Source organism: Corapipo altera, unplaced genomic scaffold (genome assembly GCF_003945725.1).
Source record: "Corapipo altera isolate COAL_440 unplaced genomic scaffold, ASM394572v1 113, whole genome shotgun sequence".
In the NCBI taxonomy this organism is placed as follows: Eukaryota; Metazoa; Chordata; class Aves; order Passeriformes; family Pipridae; genus Corapipo; species Corapipo altera.
The window spans coordinates 2,678,167-2,698,546 of NW_020884895.1; the positions used below are offsets into that span (position 1 = coordinate 2,678,167).

General features: G+C 42.3%; 1 protein-coding gene across 4 annotated transcripts in view; it reads left to right on the forward strand.

The window, feature by feature from the left end:
• Positions 1-20,380, forward strand: part of DIS3L2 (DIS3 like 3'-5' exoribonuclease 2) — a 182,863-nt gene that overhangs the window by 53,580 nt on the left and 108,903 nt on the right. For all 4 annotated transcript variants that reach the window (XM_027647397.1, XM_027647400.1, XM_027647401.1 and 1 more), the window contains 3 exons: positions 3,846-4,080; positions 16,209-16,315; positions 17,509-17,756. In XM_027647397.1, coding sequence (XP_027503198.1) covers positions 3,846-4,080; positions 16,209-16,315; positions 17,509-17,756 — 590 coding nt within the window. The remainder of the gene's footprint in view (positions 1-3,845; positions 4,081-16,208; positions 16,316-17,508; positions 17,757-20,380) is intronic.

The window sequence follows — 20,380 nt, forward strand, 5'->3', positions numbered from 1 at the left end:
GATTATTGAAAATCACTGATCTGGTTCAGCAGTTTGAGAGTACAGGCTAATGTCTGAGTTGTTAGCTCTTGCCACTGAAGAGGCAGCAGCAAAACCCCCATACCTGATCTGAGAGTAAACAGGCTGGGCCTTTGTCCTTGTATGAATGCGAGGCTTAGGTGGAAAGTCTGTGAAAAGCTTGGATCTAACAGGACAGATATAAGATTGGTTTTGACAGAGAAAGCCATTTCTCCTGCAGCTCAGGAGGTAACCCTTGTGCTTTCTGATGCACAGGTTCCCAGTGCAGTTTTCTGTTGGAACAAGTTCCTCCTGAGTAAGGGCAATTCATTTGATGGCTACTTCAAGAGTGGGCTGGATGCTCTGCTGTCCAGATTGTACATACCCATGCCAGGATGTTCTTGCCCACTAGCTGTTTTTTATTATATTTATGGTTGAAACAGGATTTTCATTTAAAGATCTTGTGTTCAATCAGCTATGACTTTACAAACCAAACCAGTCACTGTGGGGCAGAAACTCGATGCTTGTTGAGTTTGTTTAAAGTTGGAAGAAAACTTATTCAGCCACTATCTTAAGGATCAGACATTCAAATAAGCAATTGACTTTCATCAAAATGCTTATTCAAACTTTTTTTAAATTATTATTAAAGAGCATTTAAAAATAAAACCGTAAGGTTGACATGTGATTTCCCAGGTCAGGAGGTCAAGGTCCTTTAAGGGGTTTTAATGATGCATCCTGGGATGTTTGCATGTCAGTGGGACCATACATTTCATGCATATGCAGCAAGGGGGAATCCCATTTTCTGGGTCCATGCAGAGTCAGCTGCATTGGCGGGGAATGGGACTCTCTACTGCACATATTTCTATGTGATGGACTGAGCCAGTTGTGTATTTGCTTTATTCTGTGTCTCTGGTCAGTACCAACACATTCTAGCTGTGTGCATTACGTCATGCAGTAGCATCAGAAGAAATAGGAGAATGCAATATCATCAGATTCTGTTTTCTGAGATGCTACATGTAAGAAATGCTTATTCTGCCATGGTTGGATTTGCTGCCGCTCGTAGACAGACGGATCCTGCTCTTTGGAATCTGTGTGATGAGCTCATGTTGGCCAGTACCTCTGATCATCTTAAATGGAGTAATTGTATTCACTGAGCTCCCGGTTTTGTAAAGTCTTATGTAGCTTTCCAGTCTTGTGATGTACAGCTTTCCTAAATTTTTGGTGTGTGATATGAGAAATCTTGGGTGAAATACCCTGCTTTGTTATGTATGAAGTCAGCCTAAATGATCTGTCTTGGCCTTAAAAAGAAAACAAATCCTGTTGCCCATGCTTGCCAGAATCTGGACATTTTGCTGCTCTACTCTGCATGGAGGTCATGATTTTGTGGACTCTGGAAAACTTTACTTAAAAATCCATTTGCAAATCCTAAGGGAAATGTGTGGCCGGGGGCTTAGGTAGTCACAGCTGGAGCATCGTGCTGCTGGTGACAGCAGTGTGTGTCCTCTAGCCTGGGGGAAGCACAGCAATTTTAGCATATAGCATTTAAAATGGAATCTGTGTCTGCTGCCTTCTTTAATGCCACATAAACTCTTCAAGCATAACCTTTCCAGTGCTACATCTTTAGGGAAGCATTTCCTATCATTAAGATATATTTGATGTTGTTTGCTGCTTTATTTATAGAAAGCTTATTAATTTTGCACCCGAAACACATCTCACACTCTCCAAAGAATGACTTGGAGAGAAAAAAAAAAAACACAGGCAAAGCCTGAAGGGTTTGAAGAAAATGAACTGCTGCAGTTGCACACTTGCACACATCTGGTGCAATTGAAATTTAAGAGCTGAATACATCCACATCTGACCATGGTAGAGTCCAGACATTACTGTTGACACTGGTTTTCTTTTTGGATAGGTACACTGGCAGAGTCACTAGCGTGTGGAGCCTTGTCAGCTCTCTAATCTAATAGACTGTTCTTGCCCAGACCATTGTGTGTCAGGATTTTATGTACCAAATGTAGCCAGCTTTAATAATCGGACATTTTCCCACCTTCTGCCAAACTTTCCCGTTTTTGTCACAATTTAATGTTTGAGTCAAAATCTGCTATGGTAACAAATTATATACATGTTAAAAAATGAAAATAAAGATGGAAAGCAGAGTCACAAAAGGTAACAAGAGTTCAAAGGAATGTCATCTGAGTTTTTATTTTTAAAGACTTGAATTCAACCCCATTTTAAAATTGATTTTATTTCTATTTTGTATTGTGAAAAGCTTACAAGGAAATGGATACGGCTTGAAAGCATGGTTGTAGCTCTGAATATGTAAAGCTCTGAAAGTATTCCCTGTACAGGTCTGATTTGATCTATTTTACTTTTAGTTACTAAACAATAATTTGTGGATCTTTTTTAAATGTATTTTTCTTGCTTGGAATGGTTGCCTTCAGCTAAGACCTGTTGAGACTATTTATGTTATTTCTAGCGTCTATATAGATCAGATAAAGTATGTTACCAGAAGGTTGTTTTTCTTGTTTTATTGCATTTTCTAAAGGGCCCTTTCATTGCCCTGCTGGTGACATGAGTTGCTGCTGTCATGTACTGGGTTGAGGAGCAGTGATGCTGAGGAGCAGGGACCTTGGAGGAGCATCCCTGGGAAGTTACCTGCCTGGCAAACACCAGCACCAGCTGGAGGGGAGCTCAGTGACCAGGAGGGCATTGGAATGGAGTCATCCAGTTTCTTTATGATTTTAATGTTTAGTAGGTTATTTCTTATTCTGTGCTGATTTACGTCTTGCACTGAAGTATCGCAGCTTGAGTGAAACTTAAACATTTTTGTAACTAAAACCTGGATCTATGTTCCCCGGCCAGGTGGGTCTTTGCAATTCGGTATTGGTTGCATGAAGGATGCTAATAAAGGCCTAGGGTTGATACCCAAGGTATTAACTATTTTGGTCATTATATCCTGAGATGGAGCAGTCACATGCAGTGAGGGATGCCATCCAGGTCTGCTGTCTGCTTTACTGGGACATTGGCTCTTCATGATTTTGTCTGATGTGATTACGTGTGTGGTCTCTCCTTCCCTTGTGCCATTGCTGCACTAAAGTGGGGCCAAATTTGTAACAGGAGTCATAGTTACTTGTCCAAATTATCAGTTAGTTAATAGTTAATTAATTTGTACTTTATTTGAGTTCATTCCTCTTGGTAATTTAATTGGGAGATTTGTATAAGTAGCGACAATAATTGAGTGCCTTTAACAAAAAGACCATGGCCTGAAATAAATGTAAAGCTTGGTGCCTTACCAAGCTGCCACAGTCCAGTTCCCCTGCAGGTCACAGGGCACCATGTTCTCTGGTCTGTGCTTTTTCAGTCTATTCCTGATTGTGTGTTGGGGAGTTTTCCCGGAGATGTTCTTTGACACGATCCCAGAATTCACTGGAACTGCTTGAGTTTTGGGAAGTCCCAGGATGATTAGTGTTTCTTGGTGAACAATGGTCTAAGCAACTCCTTGAATTGTAGTGTATCCTCCTCCCTGCCTGTGCTCGCTCAGAACTTCTGCAGAGCTGATTAGAGGCTTGGCAGGAACTGTATGGTTATGCTCTAGATACGCTTTGGATACATTATTGTCACAGTTGAGGTATTGCAAAAGCCATGCTGTTCCCATCTTTATCCTGGTGAGGTACCTCTTTTGATTGTGCAATATCTGTGGCTAATTACATGGCAATTGCAGTGTGCCACCAGCCACCCACAATTCATTGTCAGCTCCTTGGGGATGCAGATGAAAAAGGAAAGATAATGTTTTCTTTCTTCAGTCCAGTGATTTAGCTTGCCTCTGTATTTTTAATCCCCTGCTCCTTCAGGTAATAAAGCCAGATGGTAGTGACAAAGAAACAGAAGTCACACATGAATCAGATGTCCCTGAGGATATGTTGGGGACTTGCATTCCTCAAGAGGCAGCGAAAGGCGATGCTAAAAGTCCGGATGTCATTATAGAAGCGCAATTTGATGATAATGATGCAGAGCATGGACAAGACCACTTGCAGGATACGTTGTCTGATGACATTAAGAAACTTTCCCTGAATACTGGTGAAAAGGGTGAGTAGATCAGATTGCTGATTTAAGCCTTTATTTGAGCAAACTGTTGAAGTATTACTTGGTTGCCTTGCTTTGCTGTGAGATATAAAATGCAGGCATAAAAGCTTAATGCCTTATCACTTCTGTCCTTTCTGCGAAACTGCCTTCATAGTTTTGAGTGGATATTAATGACTGGGTTTTATGTAGGTTTGATTGGTACAAAGCAAATCTGTGAAACAGAAGTCACACCTTTAGATTTGCAATTTTCAAGGCTATCTGGGGACTGCTGGTTGCTGTTTAAGTCAAGATGGTGCTGTAGCAGTTTTCTTCATTGCAGCTTGGCTGGCCAATCTAAGTGTCTCAGTTTGGGGATAAGAATATATTTCCTTGGGGGCAGTTAGGTTTGTTGCTGTTTTCAAACAGTTGAGTTATGAGCAACTTAAAGATTTGGTCCATTTAAAAAGAAAATTGCACTAAAACCTAAAGCCAATTATGCGATCTGTTTTGAAGGCAAACCTATTTTATTCTGAATCTGAATTCCATCCAAGCCATCAAGTGTTGCTTAGGGCAAAATAAAATAGGCTCCCCTGTCCCAAACTATGCTTATGCTGCTCTTTGCATGTCCTTTCTAGTACTAAATCCCTTCCTGAAGAACTGTGTGTTGAAAGGATTCTGACAATTGGCATATTTAACATGTGCCTTCAGCTGCTCATGAAAAATTTGCCAGGGCAGATATTCTGGTGTGTTCCTGTTGCATGCCCCAGTTGTCCAGAAGAAATGGCAGCAACTCAGGACATAAGTAGATGTTGGAGTCTGACAAATCTTGGTGGTGGCTGTAAAGCTGTCCTATTTAATACCTTGTGTTTTCTTTTGAAGATGCCCCAAACCCCTGCCTGTACTGTTGGTAGAGTTCCATTTTTCACACCCATCTGTTAATAAGGCTGGAAATAACATTTGAATGCAAGTGTTGTAGTTTTTATGACAAAACATTGATTTCAGCTCATGGATGGAGCTGCCACCTCACCAGTTTGTGATGCTATTTCCTTCTGGGTGCCTCCACTGTCTTTGAGTTCCTGCCAAGGTATGTGAACCAACTCACATCTCGTTCTGTTCCTTTCCAGCACAGGGCTCGAGTTGGGAGTTACTCACCTTGTCTGCGGATGTTTTACACAAGTGGTATTTACCCCCTCTCTTTTGCAGTTTTAGACACCTTTGAGCCACTTTGACTCAACAATTTTGAATCTCCAAAAATGCTCCTGAGTCACCTGTCGTGTCTCTTGCTTCTGATAGCAATGACAAATTAAACTTCAGAGAAGTACATTCTAGTTTGATACCAGCATCTAAAACAAATACAGGCTTGAGCCAGTATTTTACTTCAGCTGTGTGACTGTGCTTTAGTGTAAAGACTTGACAAGAGTTACTCCTTGAGTTCCTCAAGATGCTCTGGAGTGACCTATGCTGAGGTTATCAAGTCATGTCTCAAAATCTGTGCCATCTGAGTGGATTTTGCCATTTGATTCTGTCTTTGGAGAATGTTTGTAGGACAAATGTGAGATCAGCTTATTGTCTGTACAGCTGAAATCCAACTTACTTTTCCACTGCTGTTGCCTAACCCAGCTGTTTTCTTTTGTCTTCAAGGCCTTTCTGTGTTCATCCTTAACAAGTCTTGTTGCTGGTGTGGATGTGCCAGTTGGATTTCTGCTGAGTTTGTATTTTACTATCACCTCTTTTAATACTTGCTTCAGCTTCTTTGGCCATATAACCCATATGGAGTTTTCCCGAGTTTCTTCTTTCTCTGCTTTTTAATACCCTCCTTTTTTTATACATATAAAGTTTACAATGCTGCTTTTTCTGAAGGTGTTTTTGAGTAGCTGATGATTGCTTTGGCTTGTTTCCTGTCCTTCATGCAATTTCTCATATCATCACTTATCCAGATTTTAAGTCTTGCCTGGAAAACAGCTATAGTTATTCTAGCATCACTGATAACTGTCATGAAAAAAAGAAAAAATCTTGCCAAACACAGCCTTCACAGGTGTGGCTCGAAATACTTTTTTAAAAGGACCAAATATACACTTTTTCAAGGCAGAACTTAACCTTAGGGGGCAATATCCACTGGACTTCCTAAGGCCATCCACTGGAACGTGGTGCCAGCATCAGGAGGCAGAGAGCCTTGCAGGGTTGGACTGTGGTGAGTGGAGGTGCCCTTCCCTAACGTGGGCCTCTCCTGGGAAAGCTGCTTGGCTGGTGCTGCCTGTTGAACTTTCCTTTCCAGCTAACCAGCCTTTTCTTTTATGTTACATCCTTTCTGCTGGAAACAACTACTGCAGCAAAACAGAAAGGTGGATGGGAGCTGGGATCCCATGAGGGGTTTTCTTCCTGACCCACCAAACCCAGTGCTTTACTTACTTTCCCTGAGGGCATTACTTTGCAGGGTTTGTCACATAGCCCCATTGCGTGGCCTTATGCACAGGAGGAGCAGGATGAATTTTCCGCAGCCAGCGCAACTTGTGAATGAACACTTGTGATGGGCTTGCTTCCTTTTTTGGAAGGTTTTTTTTGAAGGTTTCAAGCTGGACAAAATTGCCATCAAGGATATTATGTTAAGTGAAATCAGAGAACAGTTTATGTTCCCATGAGCACTTTATGTATGTATGTATTTGCATACATATATGTGTGTATATGTGTACGTATGTTTAAAAGGATCCATATATATATAAGACCTGCCCAAAATTAAAACTAAACCAGAAATCCGTCAGATTTCTGGAGGTGAAAAATTTTGGTAACTACTGCAATAGAATCAAAAGTAAATTTTTCTTATTCTGGGCAAAAAACCCAGAACTGTGTTGAGATAGTTTTCAAATCTTTTTGCATGAACACAAGCTCTGCAAATTGCTGCTCTCAGTTGCAAGATGCCTTTTGTCCTTTCTGACGTAGGAGTAGAATTGTGCAATTTCTCTGCTGGCTCATTTATTCTGCTGCTGATGGTCAGAATGAACCATGAAGAATAAAAGTAGACGTGCCATTCGAATAAGAGCACTCTGGGTCATGCTGGGAGTGCAGCCTGTTTTGGTGTCTTTTCTCCTCTGGCCTATGTCCCATCCCTGGTCGTGGCTCTGTTCCTCTTCAGGGCACAGTCACCCCTCCATCTCTAGTTACATGCTGGAGCAAAGAATTTTGGGATTGGCCCTTGCTGTGAGAAGCTCTGAAGCATGAAACATCATGTATGCTGATTATGGCCCAGATTTGAGGGACTGAATTTCCCTGAAGTCATTGTATGTTGGACTTCCTGTGCCTCCTTGGGGCTTAGGGTAAACTGGAAGGAATTGTTATTATGCACAAGTCTGCAGGCTGAGACTCAGGATGTTGGATCTGTCTTCACTAAGTGCTGCTGTTATGAGAGCTGTGCTTCCTGCCCTTCTCTTCCTAAGACCCCAGAAAAAATGGGATAAGCAAGAGAGAAGTCCACAGGAGGGAAGAGACCTTCACATTCACCCTAATTCTCAGCCCATATACTTTCTGAAAGTTCTTGTGCTCATAAAAGTACGTCAGTCTTGCTTTGCTCAAGGATATTTAATAGAAGTTCATAACTGGTGTCACTCTGCCAGTTCTGGTCAAACGAGTTTGCTCTGCTTTTCTGGACTCTCCTTGCAAAGAAGTTGGGTTAAAGATTGTCCTCAGAGAAGTCTCTGGTGTAGGAAGTGATGAGCCACTTTCTTCCCCACCACACTGTTCTACACAAAGAGCAATATTGTCCTGTTCTGAAGTTAAATTGTCTGAATGTTAAACTTTGATCGCAAAGCTTAAAATCTCTTTCCTCTTGCATTTTCAGCTCTATTTCCAAGTGTAAATGTCTTTACATACTGAATAAACTTTCTCTCTGTATTTTTTCCTTACAAAGACAGTAAGAACGAGCACCCTGAAGAAAATTTCTCATCTCCCTTAATGGTGTCCTTCAAACCCTCTCTGGTGTTTCTGTGCCCCGTTGAAATGCAGGCAGGGAACAAGGCAGTAGCATCCTGACACTACTCTGAACACCGGTGCATACACAGAAAAAATTAATACCCTGTAGTGCTTGGTACTGACATGCAAGTCCTCTGTGTTTTACCCTGAGCCCCCAACTTATTCTCTGTCACTGCTATCCACAGAAGTCATCCACCAGTTCACATGACCTTTGCCAGGCCTGTAATTCTTTTCCCTAATCCTCATTCACATTGACTACTGCAACAGAGGTCATGTAACTTTTTATCTTATCACTTAGTACTGAGCTAGAATACATTATTTCTCTGACTTTTCACTGCAGCAGAAGGACTTTCTTTATACTCTATTTTGATATGTAATAAAAATTAAAACATCTCTGTATCCTCTCAACCTGGGAAAAGTGCAAAATGTTCTGTACAGAGTGCTTTATGATGCTGTATCCCTACACAGACTTGTGTGTCATGAGTTTCATACAAATGTGAGCTGTCTCTTGTTAAATATTGGAATTAGATTACTCTGATAAAGCAACATGGCAATTGAACAGTAGCAGCTACTTGCACTCGTGAGAAGGGCAGCTGCACTCATAAAAGTGCCTCAGCCCTTCTTAGCAAAAAGATATTCAAATAAAAGTTTGTAAAACTGTGTCACTATGCCAAAAGCTATCCTTGTCGAACTAGTTTGCTTGGCTTTTTTCAACTTTTCTCATGGGAGATCTTACTATACCAGATACACAGAATATCCTGCTTCTCACGGGGTGGAAGTCATCAAGTTGGTGGACTGGCTGCCCTGGCAGCGATCAGATAGTTGTGTTTGTTCAGGATTTCCACTTACACCTACCCTTCTACAAATCAGAGTTTGGATATGTGAATGTCCAAAGCTTACTCACTGCCTTGACGTAATGAAATTTGAATAGAAATAGCTCATTTACAGGCAGAGTAAACTCACATGAACTGAATAACTGATGGATAATGAGTAGAGTCAACAGAATCTGGGCTGGAGCTGCTGCAGAACTTACAACTGTCTCCCTGTCTGTTCAGCAGTTCTTTTCTCAAGATGATGCTGTAGAATCAGTGCTTAGAAAGGTTTTTGGATCTCTCTAGCTAAGGAGAAAAATGTATTTATAGTATATATTTTAGTCTCTGTTTTGCACTTCTGCACCTTCTCATGTAATTTCATGTCCTCTCATGTCCTCTTTTGTGCCCTCTCTCTTCTTTTAAGCTTGACAAGGTGCCTACCTGCCTTTTGAGCCTTCCTCTGGTGCCTGGAGTCCTTCTGCAGTTAGCAGTGTCTCCTGTTGACACAGGCAGAGTTCAGAGGGTTACTACTATTCCTCTCCTTGGCCAGCTCAGGTAGGGAAAGGATGACAAAAATCTGGACCACATGCTCCCCCTCTGCTCTGCTCAGGTTCCGTCTTCTTTCAGTTTAGTTGCCCTGAAGTCTCTGGCAAATTCAGAGTCAACCAACATCACTGGCCACTGGAAGGAACAAGTGTTCTCCCTCCTCTTCAGAGGCTCCTGTTCACTCTGAGTGCTTTTAAGGAGTCTTCACTATTCTTTCCTAGCCTGCAGCTTTCTGGAGATGGATCGTCTCCACTGCATAGCTCTGAACATTTCTAGGCCACAGCGGAGTGAAAGCTCACCAGGAAATCTTCTCAGTTACACGGCTTTTAATAGAAATCCTTGAGGTGGAACTGTCAAAAATCAGATCAGTTTCACTCTGCTGAAGCCTGGAAAGCCAGCAGAGGAGCTGGAGCCATTTCAGCTGCTCGAGACAGCTCTCTATTAGTTTATCCTGAGTTCATGTTTGTGGGTCTCTGGATCCAGCTCTTTTGGTTGTTGCTATAACTTTTCTTAAATGAGAGCATAGATTTCTAGCAGAATAAACAGTATAGCAACTGAAGAGAAGTGTTCTACTGGTATTGAACAAATTGGACTTTACGGTTGCATTGATTAAATGCTACAGGCTGAAAAAGCTCCAGTTATTCTTTTGTTGCACAGCTGAAGCCTGCAATGGAAGTTAATGTTGGGAAAGTTCCTTAGGCTGTTCTTCCCTAGTAAGTTATCTTGACCCCCAAATGACTTCCTAAGTATGGCAAAAAAATGAATTACTTAGGCAATTAGGTAACAGGAATTAGATTAAATTCAGCATATTAAAATATGTTCCTGAGTTCACCTATGTTTTTCCTTTGAATTACAAGTTTAGGTCAAGTAAGTGAGAGGGCACGATACTGAGAGTGAATGGTGGGTGTGGAGATAAACAGAGTACAGCTATTGTTAGCAGCAAGATTTCCAGGATGAAACAGATTAGGATTCATTCAGCTAGCATATTTTCCATGGAATAGTAATATTGGACACACAGACTTTAGGAACAAATGCACATGCAGGAAGGAAAAATATTAAGTAAATAGGCAAAATACTCAATGGAATTGTTTTTGTAACATTTTAATTTTGGTTGCCATTAATGTAATAAAACTGTATTTATATAGACTGCAACTCTACCTGTTTTTTTGTAGGTTTAATTCTCTTGCAGTAAAACTTCCAACCCCTATGTTGATTGGCAGCTTCTCAAGGACATGTGAGGGCCAGGAGCCCTGAGTACCCATGCTGTGATTGTAGTAATGTTATGTGGCTACTGAGACAGCTACGATCGGATCTGCTGGGGGTAGATGGCAGCTTCCCAAAATTATCTTGATCTTTGTTGTGGATCAGGCTTGGAGGATTCTAAGGAAAAGTGACACTCTTGTCTCATCATTCTGCCATCTCCTCCATCCCTCCTTGTGGAGGTGGCTAAATATAAGTAAATAATTACATGCTTGGCTGCCTTGCGTGTCTAAGGAAGCCAGCTGTACTCACCTCTTCACATTGCCTTTGCTCAGTGTTACTGCAGATTCTTGTCTGTGCTGTAGACATCTGTTATAATGCCTTTCCTCTCCCTCTTTGAGGGCCTCCTCTCTCTCAGTTGTGCATCTTTAAAAATCTTGATACTAATCATCTGAGTCTCCTGGTCCTCGTCTTCAGTGTGCCTTTGGGCAGGCAGGTGTGTGAGCTCAGGTGTTAAGACATGAACAGCTGTGGCAGGGTGATTTTGCTTAAATGAGTATTCAAAAATAAACATCTCTAAGGAGGTTAGTGCTGTTCATTAGACATACAACTCTGGGATGAGACAGCTCAGGAGTACTGATGGTTTGGAGCTGCTTCGCTTCTTACCTGCAGAGCTCTCTTCCATTGCACACGGGAGCTGTTAGACTGATTTTGGACAGGCTGCATGTGTTAAATTCCAAAGCTGTTGGCCTAACAGTCTCATCACAGTGAAATACCTGTCTTTTCTCCATCACAGCTGGAAAGCTCAGTGTCTGGAGATATAAATACTCACAGAGTACTGCTTCTTGCATGACGTTTTCCTAAGTGAGCCTTCTTATAGCCTGTTTAAAATAGATTCCAGTTTTGGATAGTACCTGGTACCAAGTGAAATGGCACTTTGCTTCCTCCCTACCTTTTGGTAGATTTGTGTTCTGGAGGAAAAAACTGTTCTGTGCCAATAAATATCAGCTGCAGAATGTGAAGAGGCCTTGTACTTTCTTCTAAACAGCAACGTTTCCTTCTCATTGTCCCTAAAAATGAAGATTGTAGCAGAATAGTGCAACCCGGGCAAATCAGGGCGTGCATGTGAATGTATCACCTTTTAGTTGAAGGGAGTTTTAATTTCCTAATGTCTCTTGTGTACTGATGTAGACAGAATTCCAAAAACACATCCTTTTTGAGTATGCCATGCAGTCCTGGAGATATTTATAATAAATTGGTCTGTTTTACACAACTTATGTATTTAGTGCTAAGACATAATATGCTGAAAACTGCTTCATGAAGCAGATATCAGAGAACCTGTTGTTGCTTCATTAGTAAGTAGTAGACTTTGCCATTGAAAGGTTTACAGCTATGCTGGTATCTGAGCACTGAGCTGAAGAACAGTATTTTCTTTTTGAAAAGCTTCGTATCAATAATGCCTTCTGATGGGATTCTTAAATACTCTCATGTAGAGTAACCCAACTTCTCAAGTACATATTTTTTTCTAGCTGAAGTAGCAAACATTGAACTATTTTCTTAAAAAAACTTGTTTTTTTCCATCCAGGGAGAGATATTTCTTTTTTTCTTTCAAAAAGTTGTGTTTGAGATCTGAAACTGTGATATATTTTCATTTGCAAGTGGATATTGCATCTTTAATTGTATTCTTTTTGGACAGAATTGCGAATTTCCACAGTGACCAATGCAAACCTAGTGAAAATAATTTTGGATCTGTCACAAGTAATCAGAATTCTAGTCTGATGATTTTTGGTCCATTTTGGCTACCTTTTAATGTCGTGGTAATTGAATTGTAGAAGGAAATTTGGGGGGATTTAAAAATAAAATAATGTTTGACCTAGGAATGCCTGTCAGACAAATCTAAGTGTGTATTGAATTTACCTAGACTCCCTTACATAGGGAGGCAAATTCCAAGTGTCCTGGATCTACTTCATTGGTAATAACATAACTAATTTGAGTTGCTTTTTGTATCTAGTGCCTAATTTTTTTTTAAGTAAGACTATTACAGTTTTGGTTTGTCAGATAATCGCTGAAAGGAAAACACTGAGATTATAATGCAGTTTCACTGGATCCTGGTTGCTGAAGTGTGTTTTCACTGTAAGATAAGCTTATGAAGTACTGCCCAAGCTAACATAGTAAATCTTTCTCAGAAAACATGTCTTTGCCCAGGGTGGAAATATTGAATGGTCATTGGATAACCACTGCAGTAAAGGGGTCAGAATAATTCATTTTTAGTTTGGCATAATGCTAGGAGTTTCTTCCCACCTTCCCTGCTCAAAATTCTGCTCCTCTCACAAGTTAACTCTCCTTTAGGATTGCCTCCATGCCTCTACCCTGTTGTGGGAGATGTTTGTATCTCCCAGCTCAGATCTTCTAGACTGCCAGTCTCCATTGGGTGCCTCTTACCTACCCCTTCTGCCCAACCACCAAGTTCCAGCTTCACTAGAGGGAAGGAGGATGTGCAATGAAGGAGAGGGACTGTCAGAGGTGTATTCAGGGGACTTGGCTACCAGACTCTCATGGCAGGTTATGGCTGTTGTGACTGAGCTTTCTGTGCAGTAATTTAACAACTGAGCCAGCTGGACCTTGGATATCGAGAGTTGTCCTTTCTGAGACGAAGATTTTGTGGCAGGGAATCCTTATTTCTGGTGCTCTGCTATTGTAGACTTCTGAGCATTAGATGTAGCCCTGGTATCAAGAGAATTTTGACTACCAAGGGAGCAGCTACAGCTATAGAGAAGTCCACATCTCCTGGCTCCATGAGTTTCTCATGTCTCTTCTTCCCCATCCTTTGTTTCAGGAACATTCCCCATTAGTAAATGTGTATGATGACGTTTCAGATACTAAAGGTGATTAAAAAAGATGTGTAAGAAGTAGTAGTTGGCTGGGATTAGCTTCCTTCTTTCTTTTTGTTGATGGAATAGTTGTAGATCCCAGGCTCTGTCTGTTGGAGTCTCTAGTAATCCCAAGATTTTTGGGGAGGGATGCTGAAATTGGAGAGATCACTGAAGAAGAAGATACTCTCCAGCCAGCCAAAGGCCCCTGGTTGATTTTGGCTGTGAAGGAAAAGGCAAGTTCTACCGTGTGCCACAGTGGGAATTTAGATGTTTTCTGGTATCTGTACTGGGTTCATGTGGGGCTTATCTTCAGCAGGATGGGGAGCAGTGCCCCAACCCTGAATGTTTTTTTATCCCAGGCAATGGAAGGCCTGCTTTCCCATTTGCTGTGCTCTCTGTGACAGCTGCATCCTGGTGCTTCTGTGCTTTTGCATGTGTTTGTTTGTGTGATACTTCCCAAGGACATCGCTGCTGGCTTCTTTTTGACAGGGAAAGTTGCTTCAGTGAAAATTTCCAAGTGGCTTTTTGGAGCACTGGGAGTTGGAGGGATAAGTGGAAAGAAGGCAGTGTTAAGAAGGGCATGTTCCTCATGTGACTCTGGGTGCTTTTTTCATTCATGCCTGCTGGACTTTGAGTCACTGCTGCTGTTCTGCTGCACTGGGAAAGAGTGAATGCAGCTCCTTCTTTTTTCCCCAAACACGTTTAGATCTGGCTTCTCTTCCAACCAGTATATGCTGTTCTCTGGGGAGAGTTCACTCCAGTAAAGCCCTGGGCTTGTGGCAGGTGTGCCTGGAGGCCTGGCTTTTGGAAGGCTCCCAACCTCCTCTTGTCCTCTGGCCTTGCCAGTGTTTCTTTGTTCCAGATCATCCTGTTCTTTGTCCAAGCTCTCTTTATGGTTGGCACACCATAAACTGTTAACTGATCTTTTGACGATTTATAAGAAAACAAAATGGCTCCTTGCATTTATTCTTTGCTAAATGATTGCCTGATATGACCTTTAGCTGGCAGAAACCTTAGAGAAGGTAAGCAGATGAGGTAACCTGGGTATCCCCACTTTTTAAACTGCTTATGATTACCCAAGCATTTTTTTTCCCCCCAACTTGTCACTGTGAAGCTCTGGGTGGTTTTATCCCTTAGTGATGCTAGTTGTGACAAGTCTGAGTTCATTTCAGTAGAAATAAAAAAGAAATGTTTTTTCTGCTTCTATTACTGGTAGTTTTTAAGGAAAGTTCATTTTTATTTAAACCCCTGAGTACCTGTTCATTCTCCCCTCAGCCTTGCTAGCAAGTCAATAAAGATAAAATAAAAGTAAAATCGCTTAGAAAAAGATCTCTGGGGAGAAACAAAGTGTGAAGAGCTTTGTATCAGAAGGCAAAGCTGGGAATAATTAGCAGCGTATGAGAACCAGAGTTTGTCATTGTCGAACGACTGCTGGGATAACGTTGCCCGAAGGCAGCCCAGGCTGTCCCACGACCATCTGTGAACGTGCCCTGGTGATGGTGGTGCACAGCCGTTCCCCTCGGGGAAGCTGCTGCCCCTCCTGCTCCTCCTGGCTCCCCCGAGCACTGATCCCAACATCCCAGCACTGCTCAGCCCCTCCCGCAGCCCCTCCATCCATCACGTCACCAGCAGCCTCCATCGAGGGTCTCTGTGGGACAGATGGGTGTCATCTGGGGACCAGGGTCTGCGTGTCACCGCAGTTCTCCTGGATGCTTTCTCACATGGGCGAGCACTGTTGGCCTGCTGGAGCACAGCCCTCAGTGAAATCTTGCTTTATCTCTTGTCTTCTAAGGAAAACAGTGACGGTCGGTGCCACGGTCTCTCCTTAGGAAAGCAAAATTTCTTTTGAACACTCAAGACCTGATTTTAGCACATGTGCTTGAGATGGATGTGATTGCCATACAAATGGAAAAAGGCAGCCATCTTCCACGAGCCCTCCAGACAAGAGCACTTGGATGCTTCCATCCGGAAAATGCTGGCAGAGCAGTAACCACAGGCACTCAACAGGGAGGCAGCTCAAGAAGGGACCAAATCCAGCCTTTTCCATGGCAAAGATCGCTTTGGATGTTTGTAAACACTAAATGCCAGCCATCTGTAGCAGATACGCCCAAAGTCACATACTTGAATATTTGAAAATTTCAAACTAGAAATTAGTTGACACTTGATTTTAATATTATCAGTATCTGGTCCAGAGATTTCAGGGGAAGGGAGCTCTTGGTCATATGCAGCAATTACTTTTATAAGACTTTTCATAATCCTGGTCCACAGCTGAAGAGGGTCAACTCAGTAGTTATGGTTTCAGTTTCAAAGATAAACATACATTTTATAACCCTGCATAATGTTTTTAAAGGAAATTGAATATTAAATGAATGTATGTACTTAAAGAATTGCTTATGTAAGTTAATGACTTCAACTAAGAAATGCCAGGAAATTAATGTAATTCTCAGTATTTAGTAAACAGAATGTGTGTGCTATAATTTCGTGTATTATGGCTGGTATAGTCCTCCTTACAAAGTTGGGATTTATTTTGATTTTTGTTGGTTTTCAGCAGATGTGCATGGTAAGTGAACATATATCTGCTGTCTGTTGTAGTCTAGAGAAATAATAATTACTTCTTGCTTGGCAATTCTATCACTTGAGAGATCTTCCTTTCAAATAAATCTACTACATGCACCTTGTATTGTAGTTTACAGCAAAGGCCCAACATGAATTTGTCATGGAAATGTTCTACAGTAACTGTTGTGTGTGTTTGATGCAGGGAAGGCAGCTGGGATCAGTGGTATGCACAGAACAAAGCAAGATGATGGACCCAAGGTGAATGATCCCAGGCTTCTCCCGGATGAGTTTCTCCAAAGGACGGCCAAGGTAACTCCATGGAGAGTGACAAGCAAGCACGTGTGTGCTCTCAAAGGCTGAAGGAGACCAGCCCTGGCCTCCCTGTAGTCTCCATCTGTTGATCTTTGAGTCTTGTTCCCCATTTCAAAGAGAGTAATTGTCTGATCTGATAAAAATCAAGTGACTTCTTGTTTTTACCAATTATCCTAGGTTAAATTCCCTTTGTTTGTCATGCAAAATTACTTAGCAAGATTCAGGAAAAAGATTGGATACTAATATGAGTGTCAGGATATCCAAAGTTGTCAGAATTAATTCTTACAGACTTTGGAAAGGCTGCTAGTGCTGTTGATTCAAGATTTGAGTCAATCTATAAATGTTAAGAGACCAGACAAGGAGACTGCTGGGTCAGACTGGGTCAGGTCTCTTCCACGTCTTGTGCTTTCCCTTGCAGTCTCTGATTCTGGTCCCTGTTGTTGGCTGGGCTGCTCCAGTCTCATCCAATGTGGCAATTCCAGCACTCAGAATCGTGCAGAGGTGCAGCTCCTGAAACCTTTTGGAAGGACTCTTCAGTATAAGCTTAGGAAATCGGCTATAATGTTTCTGTTATCCAGTGATTTATTATGGTCTACAAAAATATAGCCTGGATGAACACCTCTCTGGAACAATTATTTAGTGATATTGTAATTTATTATTCTTTTCAAAGCCATCTTGTATAAAGGTAAAATAACCCCTAACTTCAGAAAGCACAGAGAGGAGGAGAGAACTGCCAAATTCCCAACAGCACATCCTTTCCTGTGGTTAGCATTGGATCCGCCAGCGGCACCGTTTTTGGACTGGCCTGTTCTGTGCTGACTGTTGGAATCACAGGCCGAGGATACAAATGAAAGATTTTACAGGAGTTGCTTGTATTTTGTGGCTAATTCCCTGCATTTGGAAGCATCTACTTCTTGTCTGGTTTTGTTCTGTAATCAAGAAAATTGCTGTAGAGAGCTAGCACTTGGAAGGCACTTTGATCCTCTATAGCCATGAGCAAGATGGCAAGGAAGATACATTGTAAATAGGTACTCAGTTAAAAAATGCACACACACATACACACAGGGCAAATAAGATATAGACCTTGTGACTTTTCCAGATACTCTGCTAAGCCTCTGTGTATCCCTATTCTGTTAAAGAAAATAACTTTCTCTGAAGGTATTAACTGTAGAAACTTTTGCCTCTCCTAGGTGGTCTATATTTTGGAAAAGAAGCATTCCCGAGCAGCTACAGGTTTCATCAAACTTCTGGCAGACAGGAACAGTGAACTCTTCAAGAGGTGTGCCATGTTCTCACCTGTGGACCACAGAGTGCCCAGGGTCTATGTGCCCTTGGCTGATTGTCCTCCAGACTTCGTGACCAGGCCTGAGGGATATTCACAGAAGCTCTTCATCTGTCGCATTGTGGACTGGAAAGAAGACAGCAACTTCGCAACAGGGTACGTGGCTGGCCCTGGAAGTAGAGATGACTGAGATTTCGAGTCAGAATTCTTGATTTCACTTAATGTAATACAAGTAATAGAGACAGAAATCTATTAACAAGACACTTGTCTTGTATCCCTCTGGTATTTATTGGAAAAAGTATGATGAGATGAAGAACAGTTCATCACTCATGTCTACAAAGTGTTAGTTTCTTCCAGTGCTTGCTTCAGTGTGCTGGCATGTGCCAGCATTAACCAGCACGTGTTCTAGAGGGAACACACACACACACACGTGCTGAGCCTGACCAGCACAAACACCGTGGGGTGCTGGCAGCCTTCCTGTCTTTCCTCTGTGTGTTTAAGAGTAGTACACAGTGTGTAGGCATTTCACTTCTGTCAGAGGAAGATGATCAGTAGGCTTATCTTTAGTTTGTAAGCCTTGACTGATAAGAAGTAGAAAGAAGTCTCAGATTGTTGTGGTTTTAAAGTCACATTGCTTCAAGGAAGGATACTAGAACTCAAGAGAAGACTCATTCCCTCCAGAAGCATATGAGAAGGTTGTTGCACTCTGTGTGTTTCATCAGGCACTGTAGAGTCATTGCTGTCCAGAGTTCAAATTGCAGCCACTGCCGTGAAGGAAGAGATTTTAAGCCAGGACTACACAAATGGCCTGTGCTGGGCTGGATCCAGATTGCAAGTTCATTTTGCCTCTCCGTGAGGAAAACTGTAGTTTCCAGCATTTTCACTCTTTTCTTTGGAACAGGTGCAGTGTGCCAAGCTGTGACTGGAGTGGCCACACTGTTTCTATTGAGTGGGTCTCAATAAGAATGGACGTTGATAAATCTATTCAATTATCTTGGGGAAAACTAAATAGTCCTGGCTTAGTGGGTGATTCTGACCTATGGCAATACTGTGGTCAAATTTAAACAGGTGATGGGGACCTGGATGTAATCTCTGGACCATCTGCAGTAGTGGGGGTTGGGCATAAAGTCCAGCTTTGCTCTTCCCCTTGCAAAACAATTCTGATGGGGTAGCACAGGTGATATACACTATCATCACTGCAGGTTTCAGAGTCCTCAGCTCAAACTACTAGTAAAACTTAAAACTTACAGAAAACATTTTTAAGAGAAGGTATGTTGGTGCAGATCTGTCACTAGACAAATCTTGAGTTTACTTGAACTAAAAGTAAACTAAACTGAAGTCCCTGTTTCCCAGAGTTTAGGTTTGTTATCAGCTGTAGCTGCTTTGTCTGCCCAGTAATATCAAGTTTCACATGTACTCCTCGAGAGCCACATGAGCCGTGAAGTCACTCAGTGTTTCCTTGTTAAACTGCAGTGCATGAACTGCAGTGGCCTCTCTTTGAGCCCCACTTAACTAGGGGCTGGCTGTGCTGTGAACTTCACTGTGACTAAGTTTCTTACTGGCAGAGATTTGCTTTGTCTTCTTTGACTCCAACTGAGAAAAGACTGGAGGGTGATTGTACTGCTTGGCTTCTTGTCAGGAGCAACCCCCCTTTTCATCAGGAACAGGGGAAATTAGGAGGATGGGTTAATATCTTTTTTATTGGCTAATGTGTGTGTCTTTACTCTGTGTTTCTGACAACATTGGATAGTCTCATCTCTCTGGTTTGGTCGTTTCCAAGATGTGAAGGGTGTTGTCAGGAAAGAAAATGTCCATGATTGTCTTCATGCCATAACTGTTTCCTCTGGGAGTCGGTTGCACTTCAGTAAGTGCCTTGTGGAGATGGGGGCATAGTACATTGGTGACCCCTTTATTGTTTTTAGCCATAAATAATGCTTGTTTAAACACAGAAAGACAAGGAAACCTCTTGAAGGTCCCAAAAGTTTCTGTTTGGTTTTGGGCTCATTTATAAGCTTGTTTTTAAGCCACGTTGCCTTGTTTATGAGCTGTGTTGCTTGTCATGGCCTGAAGGAGGGAAAAGCAACTGATCTGTAGTTCATTACACGCTTGGTTTTCTGAACTTTTTGGTGCACCCCGTAGTTCTGCCCACAAAATTCATAATACCTCTTTGGCAGCATCACCACCATGGTTTTGAAGGTGTCTGGACAAAGAGCCTGTAGGTCATCACCCTGCACTGTCTGCTGGAAGTGGGACAAGGGAAACTCCCTCCTTAGTTGGCAGTCATGTCCTCTGGATGCCTTGGGTGTTGCTAGGTACTCTCCATCCTGCAGCTGAACTCTCCCAGGCCGGTCATTCACCTTCCTCAGCTTTCGTTTTGCCTTGGGAAGTTCAGCACCAGGTTTCCAAGCACAGTTAATGGCACAGTCTGGTCTTCGCAGTGACCACATGTGGCTGGAGAAGTGGGATGCCCTGGCCAAGAATCTGGTGGTGGCACTGGCCACCCAGGGTGGCCACCTGCACAGGGCCAACGTGTTAGTCCCTGGAGGTCCCCTTGGGGAGGGGGTGCTTTTCTGTGTCGTGATTGCCACCTGGTGGTCACCCGCCTGACACTGTCCCCTCTGAAGGCCACCCTGTCACCCCGACTGTGCTGGGAAGGAGCAGAGAGGAACTAATGGTTCCATGTCCTGCTGGTGATGCCCAGAGCATGGGCTGCTGTGCTCTCTCCTGCATGTGAAGTGATTTTACCTTGGCAGTAAAATGCCATTGAACTGCTTCAGGTA